The sequence below is a fragment of the Bubalus kerabau genome, chromosome 4 (genome assembly GCF_029407905.1).
Source record: "Bubalus kerabau isolate K-KA32 ecotype Philippines breed swamp buffalo chromosome 4, PCC_UOA_SB_1v2, whole genome shotgun sequence".
Taxonomy (NCBI): Eukaryota; Metazoa; Chordata; class Mammalia; order Artiodactyla; family Bovidae; genus Bubalus; species Bubalus kerabau.
The window spans coordinates 96,600,967-96,619,456 of record NC_073627.1 but is presented as its reverse complement, the minus strand read 5'-3'; the positions used below and the strand labels follow the sequence as shown (position 1 = coordinate 96,619,456).

Here is an 18,490-nt window from a genome sequence, read left to right as displayed (position 1 = left end):
AAGTTTGGTCAAATAATATGAGAATTTACAATATACCCAAAATGATATATCCATCATTCATTTCAGACAAAAGAAGTATTTGATAGTTTCTGTGTTACCAAATATGGTTCAAATATGAACCATCCATTAAGAGCAAGGAAATAAAAACAATTTAGATATATTCCCCAAAGAAACAGGAAAACTGTATTTCTATGATATTCCTAAAAAGTAATCTGCATAGTCTTCAAATTTCCAAGAGCTGAAATATAAAAGAGCTCAAAAATCTCAATGCCAAAAAAATGCTTTATAATAATAATCTTATTATAAATTATTATTCTGAAAGATTAGAAACAAGAACACATATTTGATGACTCTAAAGTATTACCTACTTTTGCTCTGCCAGTAACAATATGCATTTAGCATCTGTTATCTCTTTTTAACAAAATTTGTTAGAAGTAGGATATATTTACCTGGTAATCTAAAATGCTAAAACCAAGTCCTTGGCTCCCTTTCTCCAGCTCTATGTTCTGAATATCGGCTTCCCACATAGCCAAAGGTCCTTGAACTTCCTCTGCATTCCGACCCACATCAGTCATTGCCAGCACAGGATCCTCTGTCTCCGAGCACCCGATGAACTCACCTAGATCTACATGAGGCTGGATAAACAGACCAGACAGCTCTTATTTCAGATGTACTAGATCTGCAGATGTACATACCAACACTATGAGGAAAAGGGAGATTCCCAGCATCTGTCCAGAATATAGCATTCACATATGAGCAGCAATAGTTTACCAAGAAATCTTTATGAATTAAGGTAGCAACTTAGAAATAACCTAACTTGTAACAGGCACTTAAAATGTATGGGTCAAAGAGCTTCCATAAAAATATATAGTGATTCTATCTTAGCAGCATAATTCTGTGTAATTTTCACCTTTTTTCATCAGTGTCTGAATCACATCTGTTATTAGAAAAAGAAATGTAAAGCTATTTTTGATATTAAAGAAAAAGAATGCTTATGATAAAGTAGAACAATTCAAGAGGAAATGGCTGTATGTATAAGTTCTACACACTGAGCAAACAAGGGTTCTAAAATCCTATGAGTTGTGCACGTGATTATTTCATTAATAAATTAACATGCACAGTGGCAAGATGATATCTGAAGACACACTGGCCTTGGCCTGAAGACTTCCTCTATTATTTTCATTTTATCTGTGTTGCCTTGAGCTGCATTCTTAACCTGGGCTTCACAGTTATCCATCTCAAAGAATTTTTGCGGATTAAGGTAATATTTAAAAAGCACTTGGCACAAAAATAGGGGTCCAAACATTAGCGTCTTTTAGTCAAATATATTACAGTGAATCTAGATTATTTCAGTTTTGTATATCTCTTGAAGACATTAGATAGGAAAAACATGTTTTTGATGATGAAATGTTACTTTAAATGCTATCTTTGCTTTTTTAACAATTATTGTACAGTAGGACCATGGATGCAAATCTGTCCACCTGGTTTATTGTAATAATCCCATTTATATCACATAAAATATATCTGGATATGTATGGTGCTAGACTGGTTTCTACAGAATTTGGCATTATGTTTCTTATTTTCCCCTATTCTTATCACCCACATGACAAGCACTGAGCTGGGGAGGTTATACAAAAGTATCTTTGACTAGATATGTACTATATATTCACTACTTTCATATTAAATTTTCCCTCTATTAAGGGGCACAAGTGTCTACTTCATCGGAATACTATGAATAAATTATAGAAGCACCTATTTTGTAATAATACCTAATGACTGACACTTTACCTCAAGAAAAGTGAGATTCAGAAAGATGAAGTGACTTGCTCATGGTCACAGAGAGAGTAAGGGTCAAGCCTGATTCAAATCTATGTCTGTCTGACTCCAAGATCTATCCTATACGCCACAGGATTTGTGAGGAAATCAGTACCAAGTAAGAGAAAAAAAGGCTTAAAGATTTTTAAACGCCATATAGCCTTCCCATTATACATTCAGATTAGTCTCCCGTATCTGCGTGTCTGATACCTTTTCTGTTAGTTCAACACCACGTAAGTCCAGGCTCTCCAACTCCGACGGGGCAGCGGGTGGCACCGTTCGACGGCAGCACACCATTGTCACCTCTATGGGCAGCTCTTTCAAAACAGTCACCACATCCTGGTGATTCTCCCCAAGTAGAGTTATGCCATTCACCTGTGCAAAAAGAAAAGTTGACCAAGAAACAACACTTCCTAACACTTCAAAGCAATTTTTTATTACATTAATATAAATTGTACTCAAGGGATGATCATAGCTATACTATGCTCAGAACTATGGCCGGATCTGCAGTAGTGTTGCCTAAAATAATTTACATGCAACACTACAGTCTTATTGGAATTGGACTTTCTAAAGTAGTCACAGACAGATCACTAGCTTTCACCCATGTTTCATATGCCTGTGTAATAGTTTAGAAAGGGAGAATTAATAAAATTGTTCCCAAAGAATAAAGCTTGTTTTAAAATGATATATTACCATGAAATGAAAAAGTTCAAGATAAAAAATGGCATGTATTTTATTATATACTAATACATTTTAAAAGTAGGATAAATTAATAAGTTCAAATTTTCATACATATTCATTAAAAATATCTGGAAGATTGCATAGAACCAATAATAAGCAGTTACACCTAATGAACGGTTGGGACAGAAAAAAACACTTCTCACTGGAGTATATTTTTGTCTTATATGTGATTATGAAACGTGAATATATTACCTATTCTAAAATTTGAACGTTTAAAAAAATGTAAAGACAATTTTTATATTCTTTGGACCTAAAACAAACAAAAACCATGCATGGAATTAGGTCTGATGATCAATGTATATACAGCTTGGAAATTTCTGCTCTGGGTAAAGTTTTACTTGTGTATCTCTCTCAAGTACCCTTTGGAGGAGGAACTTAAAATAAGAACTTAATTGTTTACCACATTAAGCATCCCACAGCTTTTTCAGAATTTTATTTACGAAGGGGAAGATGGAATAGCTTGCTTACTTCCAACAGCTCATCTCCACTGAAAAGCTTCCCACTGTGTCCAACAGGACCTTCCGGGAGGACAGATCGAATAAAATGATGGCCTACTGTTGCTTCCAGACTTATCCCCAACCCGCTGTTCTCGCTGAACTTGCTCACACGAGCCACCTGAAAGGAGAGATATCATCACGATTTTTAATATTCTTTTTTTTTCTTTTGCTGTATATGTATTTTATGTTCACCCCCCAGAAGGTCAAATTTCTCACAAAAGCTTCAAAAAACACATGTATACCTGTGGCGGATTCATTTTGATATTTGGCAAAACTAATACAGTTATGTAAAGTTTAAAAATAAAATTAAAAAAAAAAAACCTTATTTTAAAGCTGCAAACCTTTAGCGTTTTGCCTTGGAAAGAGTATTGATGTCTATTAGTTCCCTGAACCAACACAAACCAAGAGGAAGCAGCCAGGTGCAAGCTTCCAAGATACTCTGTGTTATCGAAGATGCTGATACCAGATGGAGGGTAGTCAGAGGACCACTGATAAAACCAGAAGCCTGAGCTCAAACCACACAAAGACACACCCTTACCACCTTCCATGTGCTAGGACTACACTAATCCCATTACGCAGATTATCTCACTTACTTTTCATAAATAGGTACAATGTCTATCCCTGCTTCCAAACTTACAAAAATGAGGTTCTGAGAGATCAGTTTCAATAGTCACGCAGCAAACAAAAGCGCTTTGAACCTCAGCAGTCTGAACCCATGGCCCAGGCTCTGGACCATACACTGTATCAAGGGGACAACACTTGTCTTTAAAAGTGAATCAAAGCTTAAAACAGGAGAGTAAACTTTTTATTTTCTACTGTTACTCTAAATAACGAAGAACATTAGGAAATCACTATTTTTACAGACAGTCCAATCACTATAATATTAAAATCAGAAAGTATACTAAAGACGATCTGCTTTATCCCCTTTATAGTTAAGGGAACTGAGTGATAGACAGACTGAGAAAAATACTGTTTAATTATAAAAGATCTTTTTCAAATCTTAATGATAATGAGCACAGAGTTAATACTGGAAGCTGCATTATCTGAGTTTTAAATCTATTGTTGACAAAATCCTTCAATTCCTTATTTAGGTATCACTTCTTCCATGCAGCCATCCACGTCCCCAAATACATCTATCAATGCTTCTTTCTACTACCCCACTCCTCCTATTACTTCATTTGTGCTGTGTAACTACATAGGAAGCAATTGTAAATCCAGACATGTCATATTTACCTGTGTTTGATAAGGGCCTATAAACAGCTTAGCCCTTTCTGACTTATAAATTTTCAACCTTGATACATTACTGGAAGTGCCACCAAAATAACATGTAGACAAAGGGCAGTTGAAAGTCCACTGTCCATTCTGACCTCTGTGAGGAGTGGCTAGTGAAAGCGTCCTCTTACCACTCAAGTATGACCCAAAGGAGTGCAGTTTCAGTTGTGCGTGCCAGCCATGTTAACCCCACCCCACAAAGGAACCTCCCAACTTTCGTTTCATGCTAAACTAACCATAGTTAAGCTGGACTTTGTTGTATTCTTTCTTGACTCAATTTAAAATGGGAGGGAGGAGGGAGGAGGGTTCAGGATGGGGAACACATGTATACCTGTGGCGGATTCATTTTGATATTTGGCAAAACTAATACAGTTATGTAAAGTTTAAAAATAAAATAAAATTAAAAAAAAAATGGTAGTCACAGCTGTACTTACTCAAATCTTATTTGATACAAATTGATTAAAAAAAAACTTTGTAATGAGGATTAAAAGAAACACTGAGAATACTGCTTGACACAAAGTACTCAGTAAATGTTATTTTTAGTAATATTATATGTAATTATCTCTTGGGTTTTATCACCTTTAATCTAGAGCTACTTGAACATCATAAGCAATATGAAAATTTTTACCTAACCAAGTATTTTACTGTTCCTTTTGAAATTCCTGAAATTTGCTGGTATATACCTAAAGATTCATAATCAATGTCCACTTCATTAAAACACTTTTTAGAATAGCAGATTACAACTGCTACTCTAGGTATGCAAGTTGTTAAATAAACATGAAATGGTTCACTATGGCCTAAGTAAAATGAAAAAAGCATGCAGACTAAAAATCCTCAAGAAGGGTAAGAGCATAAGAATGATAAAGAGTAAATAGGAAAAAGTTCTTTTTACAATTCTGTACTAAGTCATGATGATTTTTGTTTTATTTTCAAGTAAATTCTGTCATTCTATACAGATTATTTCCATAAATGCCAGGAATGAGAATCAGAAAAACTCTTCCTTTTATCTATATAATATACACTACAACCAGAAATAGTCATGAATTATAAGTTCTAAAACTTCCATTCCATGTACTTTAGCACCTTGGTTATTTACTATCCAACTTTCTCCAATTTGAATTTTTAAATATCTGAATCAGCACATTTAGGTCTTTGAAAAAAACCCTGGTGTTTGCAACTTCTCTAGGACTATTTACAATAGACATCTTTGACTATAACAGTCACCTTTATTACTATCAGAAACTCCCCGCTCAAATACAGTTCACAAGTTAGGAAGTTGGGGAGGGGAAGCTAACGTACCACAATTTCATAATTAATCCCCATAATCCTTTGCCACTTGGTCAGCAGGGCAGCTTCCTGTTGTTGAGCATCTTCTATTTCTTCTCTCTCAGCTGACACTAATGGAAGAGTAGACACAATAGTGACATATTACAAAAATCTCCATGTTTCAATATTCTGTACCAGAGACACAGGATGAGAACCTGTCTGTCATACTGTTAGGTAGGAAGTCAGGCATGAGCAATGAGGGGTGGCCCCGCTGAAAAGGATGCAAGCTGATCTCTAAACCCCATCCTAGACACATCCAGGGGAGCTCACAAATATGCTACAAAATAACCACAGATTTTTCCAACTCGGGCACATGTGCCCAAGGCACACTAACCACAGGGGCTTCTCCAGGTAACCTTTAGGTAGCTAGGAAGGAGCCCACTAAGGGTCCATAAATACTCTACACACACACACACACACACACATATATCTGACAAAAGACTGAATTATGGGAAGGCATAAACAACATATCCTGCTGTTAACTTGGAGTTGTCAATAGGCTTCGAGCGGGTGCCCATTTGCATTCACTTTCACTAACTGGTGGTGAGTGCAAGCCCTATTTTGCATTTTGCACAGGGCATAACCAAAAGGAGGAGACAGAAAGTATAAAAAGGGGGACACCAAGAGGAATCAGAAAGAGGGATGACAACTCCTTTGGGGTCGGCCTGCTCCCATGTCTTCGGAGTGTCTGTCTGATAAAAGATCTGTCTGCTTGAGATGAACTGAGCTGTAATTGTCTGTTGTTCTAAACCCTTTAGTCCGTCATACCAAATTTTTGTTGAAATGAGACAAGAACTGAGGAAGAACCAACATGACAATAATAAATTTGACTCTTCTCCTAATATATGATTTACTCTTATTTCTCTACACATTTTAACAATTCACTTTAGAACTGTATATTCCAACACTATTCTCTTTTAAGAGATATCTTTTAGGTCTTAACTGTATTTCAATTAAAGTATCCATATATTATCTAACTTTTATTTGAAAGAATAAGGACTCTAAGTAGCTCTAGGATTCGCTTGATGGCCCTCTAGTGACTATTAAAAAACTATGCTGCCTTCTATGTTAATCTCTTTCATTTTCATTTGGTTCTACAGAGTACAGAAAGGAACATGCTATGACTCAGAAAAAAATAAACAAAAGAAATTAACAAATAATAGATGCAACTCCATGTACTCCATGTACAATGAGAAAATATAAATAAAAAATAAGAAACAAATAGGAAATGTAGATTAAATTAAAACCCTATAATAGGAATCATATTAATTGGTAAAAAAAAAAAAAAAAGGAAAGTGAAATCTATTTTGTGAAGAAAGTCACAAAACAATTATGTAAACAATACTGAATTAAAATAAACTGGTTGAGGATAATTTTCAAGTCATATTCAAGGATTTCCTATGCCATCATATTTCTTACTCATAAATGCTGTCTTTTAAAAAAATCTTTACAAGGCACTACTCCCTAAATTAGATTTTCAACATCACTTTTAGCATTCAATTCTCAAATTTAAAGAGTATTCTAAAGTTCAGATGTCTCATTAACTGCCTGCTTGTTAGTGGAATGAATGGGCTTTCACTCCAGGCCTATTCAGGTTTTTTATGCTTTAAATTAATAATATTCAGCTTTCTCCTTGAGAAACTAGAAACAGTAAACTATATATTTCTTTAAAAATCTGGAGACTAGCTCCCCAAAATAAGTATTTTTCTCTTCAAAAGCATATTCAGTGCTGAGAGGATACATGTGCAGGAGTGAACACAGATTATAGGAAACCTTTCAACCTGATGAGAGTTAAAAACAGGAGGGTCAGTTCAGTCCCACCTCCTCCCATAACCCATTTCTCTGATTCTGCAGTGGTTATACAAGTGAGCAGTGATTCAAGGAGGGTGAGATTCTGCATAAAGAAAGTAGGAATCTGTAAGCTAATAATAAAAGATTTGTATTCATTCAATCAATCTACAGTCACAAAAACCCTCCATGTTCCCTCTTCCCCATATGTCCCAAGATGAGATTCCAGGCATATTTAAAAAAACCCGAAAGTCCAATCTTCTGATGTTACTGAAAAGTCAAATGACTTGCCCAGGCTCACACAATGAGTTGAATTTCTGTGGAAGAGGCAACGATATCATATCCCTTGTCTGAGGAACAGCACTTGAGTAGAGGCACTAGAATCACTTAGATATTTTTTCCTTTATTTTAAAAAGATTGTGGGACTCCTGATCCCAAGTCTAGACTCTCTCACTCTCAATGCACATCACCGAAGTAAAACAGACAGTTGAGCCTTTAAGGCCATACACTACACTCACTCCATCTACTATGTCGAGTTTCATGCTTTGAATCATTTTTTATCCTTTTCCAGAAACTGTGGTGCTAGAGAAGACTCTTGAGAGTACCTTGGACAGCAACCAGTCAATCCTAAAGGAAATTAACCCTGAATATTCATTGGAAGGACTGATGCTGAAGCTCCAATACTTTGACCACCTGATGCAAAGGGCCAACTCATTGGAAAAGACCCTAATGCTGGGAAAGATTGGGGGCAGGATGATAGAGAGGCAACACAGGATGAGATGGTTGGATGGCATAGACTCAATGGACATGAGTTTGAGCAAACTACAAGAGATAGTGAAGGACAGGGAAACTGGCGTGCTACAGTCTATGTGGTCACAGAGTCGGACATGAAAGAGCGACTAAACAACAAAGTACTTGCGATATTCACTTTATCCTAAATAATTCCTACACTTACTAGTGTAAAAATTGCAGACTGTGATTAACACCTGAGAATCCTACTCACTCTTGGGATAACAAATATTCACTTAAACCAAAAAAGTTAAATCACAATTTTCAGCAAGAAAAATACTTAACAATGAAGGAGCAAATATTTTAATGAACTGCAGCACTTTGATATAACTATTTAGTGAAGGGCAGAATTCCCATAAGGAAATCTGTCTTGGGCTTCATTCAGTGGATTTAATATGTCAAACACCTAAAGCAATATGACAGGTCAAGGAAGCATGGACCACCCAGCCTAGAAAGATGGCAGCAACATGTTGACATAACTATGTGTAACAATGATGCCGTAAAATTTCTTTAAGCAGTGTGAAAAAAATTTGGAGAAAAAGCCTGCAAAATAGTCATACTTTCATTTAAAAGTTTATGCTTTAAAGATTCATTTTTTATGTTTATTTTTTAAATGCTTTAACCCTTTACTGTTGCTTTTCAGTAAGACATATATTGGTTATATCTTAAGAAACAAGGGGAATGAAATAAAACCCTGTAACAGAATGATTTCTAAAGGCTCTAGTTTTAAAAAAATGAAGACTGACTCAGCAAGAAAATCTGCCAGTTATAAATAAACAATTTTAAACAACTAGAGCAATTAATCACATCTCTAAACAAGGATTTAACACTCTTTTTTGAAAGCCATTTTTCTAATAATTTATAATATATCCATAGAGGTTGAACCACATCTGTAAAAGTCATTTCTCTAAAAAAAGTAATAAATATCATAATAACCTGGTTCCGTGTGTTTACCTTCTTCTTCAATTGGTAATATGCTGGCGTTTCTCCTCAGAGATAAAGAATCTTCATCTTCTTGATAATTATCTTAAAGATAAGAAGATTTTAGCACTTGGGCCTGTAATATAATCAAGCAACTTGACTTTTTCAAACTCCACTTTATTTGAACACCTAGATGAGAGCTAACTTTTTGTATCTAAATTTAGTTTTCAACAATCATAGGTACTTACAGGAAAGTTCTCCTGCTAATGGAACAAAGAAGTGATAAAATTCCCCTGGGATTTGCCTCCCTGTTTCCTGGTCTGCAATTAGTAGTGTGTGGAATAAATGGTCAACAGCTTGAGAAATGAAACACACTTTCAAACCAACAGCCTGACTTCTACGAATAAATGCTTACATCAGAGGGCTACGCGGGAATTTTGGTAATTTTCAGAGATGTTCATGTACAAACACTTATGAATGACATTTCTAAATGTGGAAATGAGGGTCTCATGGTCTACCGACTGAGCTAGTCAAGCCTAGACACTGACTTAAAGCGGATTCTTTCAAGAAAAGGCTGGGCAATTTGGAAACATTACAGGGCTCACATACATAATCTAGGCAGAACAAACTTCCCCCTAAAGAGAAAATGTATCAATGACATCCCAAAGTAATGCAACAGCAGAAAGGGAAATGACTGTACATGATTCTAAGTGAGAAGTGGTGACTGAGAAAACAGGACAGAAATTTGCTTTATTCAGAAGTTGTTTCTACAGTTAACGGACAAATCCCTGGTTGCAGTTAATCCCCACTATATTAAAATCCCTTTTTACTTGGTTCTTAATGAATAGTTACAACTAAGATGTTCTTTAAATAATTTCAGAATTAGAAAAAAACTGTTATGAGTCTAACCGAAAAATCAGACTCATGTGTCCTCACCTTTGCTAACATTTGCATTAACAGGAGACAAAACTGCGTCTTTTGTGACGTCCTCCCGCGACGCCAGTTCAGCATCCTGCTTAGTTCTTCTCATGAGCGTCAGGTGCACAGTCTGCCCCGTGTGTCGCAACACCTCCACTGCTTGTTGATTGGTAAAACCCTGAAGGTTTGTGCCATCTACCTATGGTAGGGTTAGATCAAGACATGGTAAAAATAAAAGGATACCAACTCATGAGACACGTGGTTACTGCTGGTCAGTGAGAACTGAATTAGGAATGAGTACTCCCCTAGTTAGGGAATGGGCTGACACCTGTTTGGGGACCAGTACTAGCTCAGATGCACTGGAATCACGCAGGGGTGTTTCATTTGTTTTAATATAAGTGATGGAGTCTCTCTTCTAGAAATTATAAGCCAGCGGGTCTCAGGGTGAGGCCCAGGATTCTCTGTCTCTTAAAATATTCTTCTATATTTCTCAAGAGATCCAAATACACAGTCAAGCTTGGAAACCAATACTAGGTAGGACACAGAGGTATAGATGATCGTGAAGAAAGTGGTCACTGAGAGTGCTGACAAATTCCAAAGAAAGATGACGAAACTACCTTCCTTTTTTATATCTTTGTCTCTTCTAAAAATATTTTCCCTTTTTCCTGTTCACAAAGGACAAAACACTTGAGGGTGGCCCAGTGATCTTTGCAAACTACAGATATGATCCTATCACCCCACCCCGCCTTACACAGAACAATCCTTAAGATGTGCTCCCAATCCTCAATGTGGCTTAGAATGGCCTGTGTCAACCCCACCTTGCATCATCGACCTCATCCTGCAGCATCCTATTTCTCTGCCCTCCAGCTCCAGAGGATCGTTTCCCTTTCTCTGACTTGCAGCACTCCTTCCAGTCATGAGGTCTTTGCAAATTCAGTTCCCTCAGTCTCTCCAGCCCACACTGCTTCTAATTTATTCACTGAGAAGAAGCCCATAACTGCTTAGTTCAATAGTTATTTCCACAATTAAGCTACTGATGCCCATGACTACACTTAAAGCCCCCTTTACCAATTCTCCTTCATGGCATTTAACAGAAATTTAATTTTATGTTTTCCAGCATTATTTGGTCTATGACTGCATCCTCCAAGAGGACAGGTTCTGTGTGTCAGCAAAACAAAATGCTGGGAATTCCCTGGCAGTCCAGTGGTTAGGACTCTGTGTTCTCACTGCTGACGGCCCTGGTTCAGGCATCTCTGAGTGGGGAACACAACCCACAAGCCATGCGGACACACACACACACACACACACACACATACACACACACACACACACAACAAAACCAGTGCTGTTTTCAGAGTAGATATTCACAAATGGGAAACTGGCTCATATGGCAAAGATTTACTTGTGAAGCAAATTATATTTCTGAATAAATAAATGCAGGTTATAACCGCTTAATTTTTAAAATACACAAAATTTTAAAAGGAAAAATTTGGAAAGTTGAAAAAGTAGTACAATACAATTAATGCTGAAATTCAAAGTCACTGATACACCTTTTGAATTGTGAAATAGCTGTAAAATGGCTATGTAAGTATCATGCTTTTCTGAACACAGTCCTGACCATAGTAGGCATTCAAATATTTACCAAATGAATGAGAACTACAATAAGACCTGTTATCAGTGATCTCCAAGATGAAGTACCTTTACTGTAGAGGTTTCTGGAAGAATGTAATAAAATTCATAATTAAATATATTTTTAAATCCCATTTAGTTTTATATACACACATATATAATTCATATATTAACTTTGTATATAAAATAATATATAATAAATATATAAAACAAGATGCATTATATATCATATAGCATATATAAACACATAGATAGGAGAAAAAAGGAAGGAGAAAGGAATAGGTTATAGATCGATTGATCGCTTGATAGATTGACATAGTTTTTTTTTTTTTAAAACAATGAGGATATTAAAAAAAAAAATCTAGAGACCTCTGATTGAAATGATCAGTCTGATACTCTGCAAGTTAAGTTTTGTATACTTTTGTACTAAATGGCAACTTTAACATAGGTGTCTAACTCTCTCCTCTTTCCTCCCATCTCTATCTTATTGATTCCCTTTTATAAAGACTAATTAAAATATAACAACAGAGAAAACACTAAAACAAAGCTGGAAACCATGGAAGAAGACAAGTCCTTATACCAGTAACTTGGAGGAACTTCTATGAGGAATGGTCTGAATATGACCAGACTGAAGGCAGGGCAGCTGCATCTACATGTGAGGGAACATCTTGTGTGGTCTGCCAGATGAAACATCGGTAAAATCCAACAACTGTCTTTCATTAACAGGAGCCAGTCAGAAGGTACATGTGGACTTCAACTGGTGATTCCAAAAACCAATCAAGTGCCAGGCATCACACCAAGCTGGGAGCATACGCCACACAGAATCATATACACGCAATGAAGTCACACTATGCACACACATGCATCCACACACGACCCCAATCAACTCCACAACACGCACAGAAAACCACCTGGCAGTACAGACACACAATGTTCTTCATCCTGTTTTCCTGGTTTCCTCTATAGTCTATCAATCTACAAGTGAAACTGACTTGTAAATTTAAACTTTCTCCTTCTTGCTTTGCAATTCCTGAACTATTTGTATAAAAATCCATCTCATCTCCCTTTTGCACAAGCATAGTTCTCACAGATCTATGAGAAAAAAAAAAGGTCACAGGAATAGAATACCACAGTCTGAAAGAAAATGTGTGCCCTGAAGCCTGAGTACAAATATTTTCCAATGAGACCGTCACTGCAGGGAACAGAGTGATATTTTCTGAAGCTTCTCTTCAAAGAGATTCATTTTTCATTGTATTTATGGAAGTGGAGAGAATACATACAAAGAAGAAACAAGTATCTACCAAAAAAGAAAAAAGAAAACTATTGCAATGAAGGCATCAACAGCATTTTACATACTGTACAAAGTTATGGAATGGAAGACAGGAATATGCAACTTTCCTACGCTTTCAGAGGATAAGAACAGGTAGATAAAAATGATCAGGGACATAAGACTGAAGACATAATAAGGCTGATCTAGAAGGAAACGGCAATCCACTCCAGTGTTCTTGCCTGGAGAATCCTATGGACGGAAAAGCCTCGTAGGCTGCATACAGAGTCGGACACGACTGAGGCAACTTAGCAGCAGCAGCAGCAGCAAATCAATATAATTACAAAAAATTACATGGGAGAAGGAAATAACTAAGGAAAAATAATCAAGGAAATTATGAGGAGATAAAGAAATCTGCCTCTATAAATCAGAGGTATATGAAAAACTAGAAACAAGACTAACACTCAGACAAATCTTGATTAAATTCTTGGATTTCAAAAATCAAAAGAAAAAAGCCTATTAGCTTCTATGAAACAGAGTGAGCAGATACCTTGCGAAATAAATTATGAACCCAAAATTTTATACTCAGTGTAACATATATGAAAATGGAAATTATGGTTGAAATGCTACGATGTTATCCTATAGTATCATAAGATAGCATCTGATAGCATCAATTATAGCATGAAATGTTATAATTATATCTTATACCAAAGTGTGTTATGAGAAGACCACAAAGCAGAAATTTAAGCAGTCTGGAATTATAATCTGTACACATTTAGGACATTAAAGGGCTGGGCTGTTAGAGATTAACAAAGACTTAAGAGGAGGTCGGAGAAGGCAATAGCACCCCACTCCAGTACTCTTGCCTGGAAAATCCCATGGACGGAGGAGCCTGGTAGGCTGCAGTCCATGGGGTGGCTAAAAGTCGGATACAACTGAGCGACTTCACTTTCACTTTTCACTTTCCTGCATTGGAGAAGGAAATGGCAGCCCACTCCAGTGTTCTTGCCTGGAGAATCCCAGGGACAGGGGAGCCTGGAGGGCTGCCATCTATGGGGTCACACAGAGTCGGACACGACTGAAGTGACTTAACAGCAAGTAAGAGGAGGTTGCTTTGCTTTTTTAGAGAAGAGTGCTATAAATCCCTACATAGATGTTCAACCTATGACCACAAGTCCAAAGAGCTGTGTCACATGTTGTAAGGAAGGATGCAGTAAGTACCTTGTGTTTAGCTCTATCAGGAGGTTAAGGGCGAGGCTCTTTAACTGCTCTGACAGTGAAACAAGAGAAAACTGCTATTATGTTGAGAACTGTTTGACAGCCTGACTCTGTCTGGGCACAGATCAGAAGGGGGCCACACACACACACACAAATGCATACACACACTCACACACACGAGAAAGCCAGGCTGGAGCCACCTTGAAACCTACCCAAGAGTACCCCTAGGGAATGATGGTGCCCAAAAACGAGAATTTATGGAGCAGAATGTTGATAAACTGCAGCCAAAGGGAAGAAGAGTCAGTCAGATGAAAAATCCACCATCTGTCATGGAACGCTCGGTCAAATATCTCTAGTAGGGTCTCCCAGAAACCCAAGAAGGAAACCTAAGTGACTGTCACATTTAAGCATGAGCCAGGCTCACAGAGCAAAAAACCATGTTACAGAAGTGCCAGTCAGGGATGAAGTGCCTTGCTGTCTTTTACTCTCTTCCTTCACACTGGTAAGGGTCAGCAGGCATAACAAGAAGGGGAGGGAGGAAAAGAAAAGCTCGGTATGGAAGACAGACTAGGAGTGCACTCTATCTCTACCAGTTCATAGTAGGCTTCTGCTAGGCCAGGGTGGGGGTTGAAATTAGAATATCATTTAGGATGGGAAATCTTTAATTACTAAATTAGAGCTGTATTTGGTGATCCTGATTGGCCATAGGACATTTTACTCTGAGAATAATAACTTGACCAAGATTTCCTCCAGGGGAAAAGGAAGACCTTTTCCTATAGAAAATAAAAGAGACATCTAAAGACAAATTTTAAAAGGCTGTTTAAGACTATCCCCCCAAGTCTTCTTCATGTGAAGTCTATGTTATTGCCAGCCAAAATGTCCAAGTGTGCAAAGGCAACATAAAAGGTTCTCAGAGAGAAAAGCTTCTGAAAGTCTACCAACACATTCTCTTCCTATGAAATTTACTCAAAAAACACTCTAGCTGACTGAGCAGTTAATCAGATTTAAAACTCCAAGTGAGAAAAATGTGGCATACAAGGTTTAGTGCTGAGTAATAAGTAAAATTCAAATCCAAATAACACTATTACAGCAAACTTAAAAGTTTTAAGTCTTGGTCCATAAAAGATATACAAAATGGTATGTAACACATTGCTATTATCTATAATAGCAAACCACTATAAACAATATACCTCTCCATGAATAAGAGGTGCTTAAGTATATTATGATAGATCCATATGTGCTGATACAACTATACATACCAGGTATATTTCTAAACTAAATAAATAATAAAAAGGTATAAACTAATACAATCCTAAGTACAGATACATGGAAATTTTCTGAAATGTTAAATCATAAACTATTAAGAATGGTTTCTATTAGAAGAGCTTTTTAAGCCATGTTCAAATTTAATGTCCTTTAGACCTCAAAGACAAAAATTACTCTAAAAGAAATAAACATGTTATTTATTTTCAGGGTAACCATAGAGAAAAATCTCACAAAAATCTCAACTTTGAGGTGCCATAAAAATTCTTAAAATGCACATAACTTAGGCTGCAAGTTTTCATGTGCAATAGATTTTTACAGCTCAATCTTTTAAATATGTGGTTTAAGAAAAACCAAATGTATATGATTTTGTTTACTAAGTAGCAATAAAGTTCATTATGTAAAGGAAAAACATGTTTCCTTTTTTCCCCAAAAAACCTGATGACCTGAATTTAAAAGTATATTCCTTACTCAAATCTCACAGATGGTAGGTAGTAGCACAGAAGAAATTGCTATAATGGAATAATTACAGACTTTTAATCCTAGACTTTGGTTCAAAGTTTCTCAGTATCTTCATGTGTAATGTGAGAATAATGGTACATACTTTTCCAAAATTACAGTGCATGGTGCTTTGTACTGAAAAGTTACTCAGAAACTTTTATTAGTATTTGATTTAATGGCAGATTTCAAGAGGTACTATTATTAATAAAATGAAGAAGTGATTAATAAACATAAAAACCCCAAGCCTTATAGAAGCACTTTCTGCTCAACATAATTACACACATCATAATATGGGACAAGGCACTGAAACCTGAATGAGGGCTCAGGCCAGCTCTGGTCCCTCATTATCACAATAAAAGACCCAATTGTCGCAGAGAGAAAAGTGCTGTGGAACGAGGCACAGTGACAGTAAACTGTCTGGGTGCCATCTTGAGGAGATGGCACTGCAGTGTAGATACTGCTATGAATAATTATAGGGGAGAAATCCTAGTTAGAACAAATGGAAAAGCCAGCTCCTCAGTACACTCAATCTAGCTGGCCAAGTCCTCCTCCAACACGGCCTATAATTACACACATATACAAAGAGGGAAATTGAGACTACTAACAAAGTCACAGAATAGCAAAGGCAACATCTGATACCTTTCCAAATTTTCTTTTCATGATACATTTCATGTATAACATTTTTTAAATCAGATGCATAATTCTATGCTGCTTTTATCAAAGATATCTGTATACCAATCTAAAAAAATGAATATATGACTTTTTGTCTAATGAAAAGTTTGGTTGACTTTACAAAACAGAGTCGCCTTATTAAATTAATTCTTATGTAGTAAAGAAAAAGTCTCATTGGCTCTATTCCCTGCCCCTGTAATACCTACACTGACACCCTAGAACCTTTTATGTTGCCTTTGCACACTAGGGGTTAAGAGAGCATAATTCATAAAACAGGAATCTTATGATAAAAGACTTATTTTTTAAAATAATACATCCTTAAATAATAGAAAATAATTTCTTAATCCTCTCTCCACTTCAACAATTAAAAATAAAAACATTATAGTTCAAAATAGTTGCTGCCAAGACAAAATTGAAAAAAAAAAAAAAAAGACAGCAGTCGTGAAAAACAACTAGTATTAAGAACTTCTCTACCCATCTCTCAAAAGACTATATAAAATGATGGCATTTTACACAAAATTAATGGATGATCAAAGCACTGCATGATATTTCTTAAAAATCAAGGTGCTTCTAACTTTGAAGTTAGAGAATGTTGCTAAAAATAAAAAATCATAACACTGATGAGAGCAAAGGCAGTGACTTTATTGAAAGCAAGAAAATACTTCAGAAAAAAGGTGCTTCCACTTTTGAGTCAACCATCTCCTTTAGCACTTGCCCAAGCAAACTTATATGAGATTCCAGTTATAAATCAATGCAAATAATCACAAATTTGAAGGGAAGCTTTTGCGAGACTTACATGTGTAATCATTTCAGACCCTCAATAAATATCTGCTTAATTAACTAAACCATACTTATGTACCAAGTATACTATGTATTTTAAATTTTTATCCATTTATCTGCATATGGAACTCTGGGTCACTTACTCATCTTAGCTCTTGTGAATAATGCTGCAGTGATCAGGACTCCTCTATCTTAACATTCTATTTTCTTACTATTATTAAGATCTCAAGGGGAAAATGGAGACTTCATTAAAATATACACAAATGCATATTAAGATAAATCAGCATTCTGCAAATCTACTACAGAGAATATTAATATATGTTTGGGGAAAGAAAGAACCCATGATTACAAAAGTTTAGGAACCTCTGAAATAAAAGAGTTAAACAAGATTCTTTATTAGAAAACTTCTCAATTTTTTTATCTTTCAATGTGTACTGTGAATCCCTAAGAAACTGTATCCCAGGAAGCTTTTCCTATACTTATTTAACCAGAAAGCCCTTGATGCGGGGTTTCTTGGATTCACGTTCTGAAAAGTAGTTAGGGTAGGTCAGTTTACAACTAAACACAGAAGTGAAAGTTGGATTCTTTTTACACCACCTTGAACAGCTATATGGTCAAACATACTAATGTTACCAGGAAAACAATGCTGCCTTGATCTAACTAAGAGGGTCTGACTCTATTTCTTTATACTCTTATGGCTAAAGAAGCCTTGGTCATGGTGCCAACAAAATATTGTCATTCTGCTGATATTAAAAAATGCACACAACTCAAATTCAGATGCAAATACACTAAAACTTATAATGTATGGTCTTTATCTTCAGAGTATCTGCAGCTAAAATACAAGAAAAATTATTAATGTACCAAACTCATTAAAACCAGAAATCAGATCTATCAGAAGCTATTCAAGAAAGAGTCCCACTTTCAGAAATGACATCAATAAACCTTCTATCTAATGCTCTGATTTCCACCTAATAATATAATGAGTAATACTAACACCTAAAATCACAAAAGTAAGGTTAAATTAGTACAGAGCTACCTGTAAACCAGGTGTAAACCAGGAGAATGCATCTCTCAACCATGAAAATTAACAAAG

The 18,490-nt window shown here is 36.1% G+C and overlaps 1 protein-coding gene across 12 annotated transcripts in view; it reads right to left on the bottom strand.

The window, feature by feature from the left end:
• MPDZ (multiple PDZ domain crumbs cell polarity complex component) overlaps nucleotides 1-18,490 on the bottom strand; it is a 167,038-nt gene that overhangs the window by 86,246 nt on the left and 62,302 nt on the right. For 11 of the 12 annotated variants that reach the window (XM_055578063.1, XM_055578069.1, XM_055578065.1 and 8 more), the window contains 6 exons: nucleotides 10,086-10,266; nucleotides 9,165-9,254; nucleotides 5,625-5,722; nucleotides 3,025-3,171; nucleotides 2,026-2,190; nucleotides 450-635 (listed from right to left, as the gene is read on the bottom strand). In XM_055578063.1, coding sequence (XP_055434038.1) covers nucleotides 450-635; nucleotides 2,026-2,190; nucleotides 3,025-3,171; nucleotides 5,625-5,722; nucleotides 9,165-9,254; nucleotides 10,086-10,266 — 867 coding nt within the window. The remainder of the gene's footprint in view (nucleotides 1-449; nucleotides 636-2,025; nucleotides 2,191-3,024; nucleotides 3,172-5,624; nucleotides 5,723-9,164; nucleotides 9,255-10,085; nucleotides 10,267-18,490) is intronic. The other variant, XM_055578064.1, reaches the window with a different exon arrangement.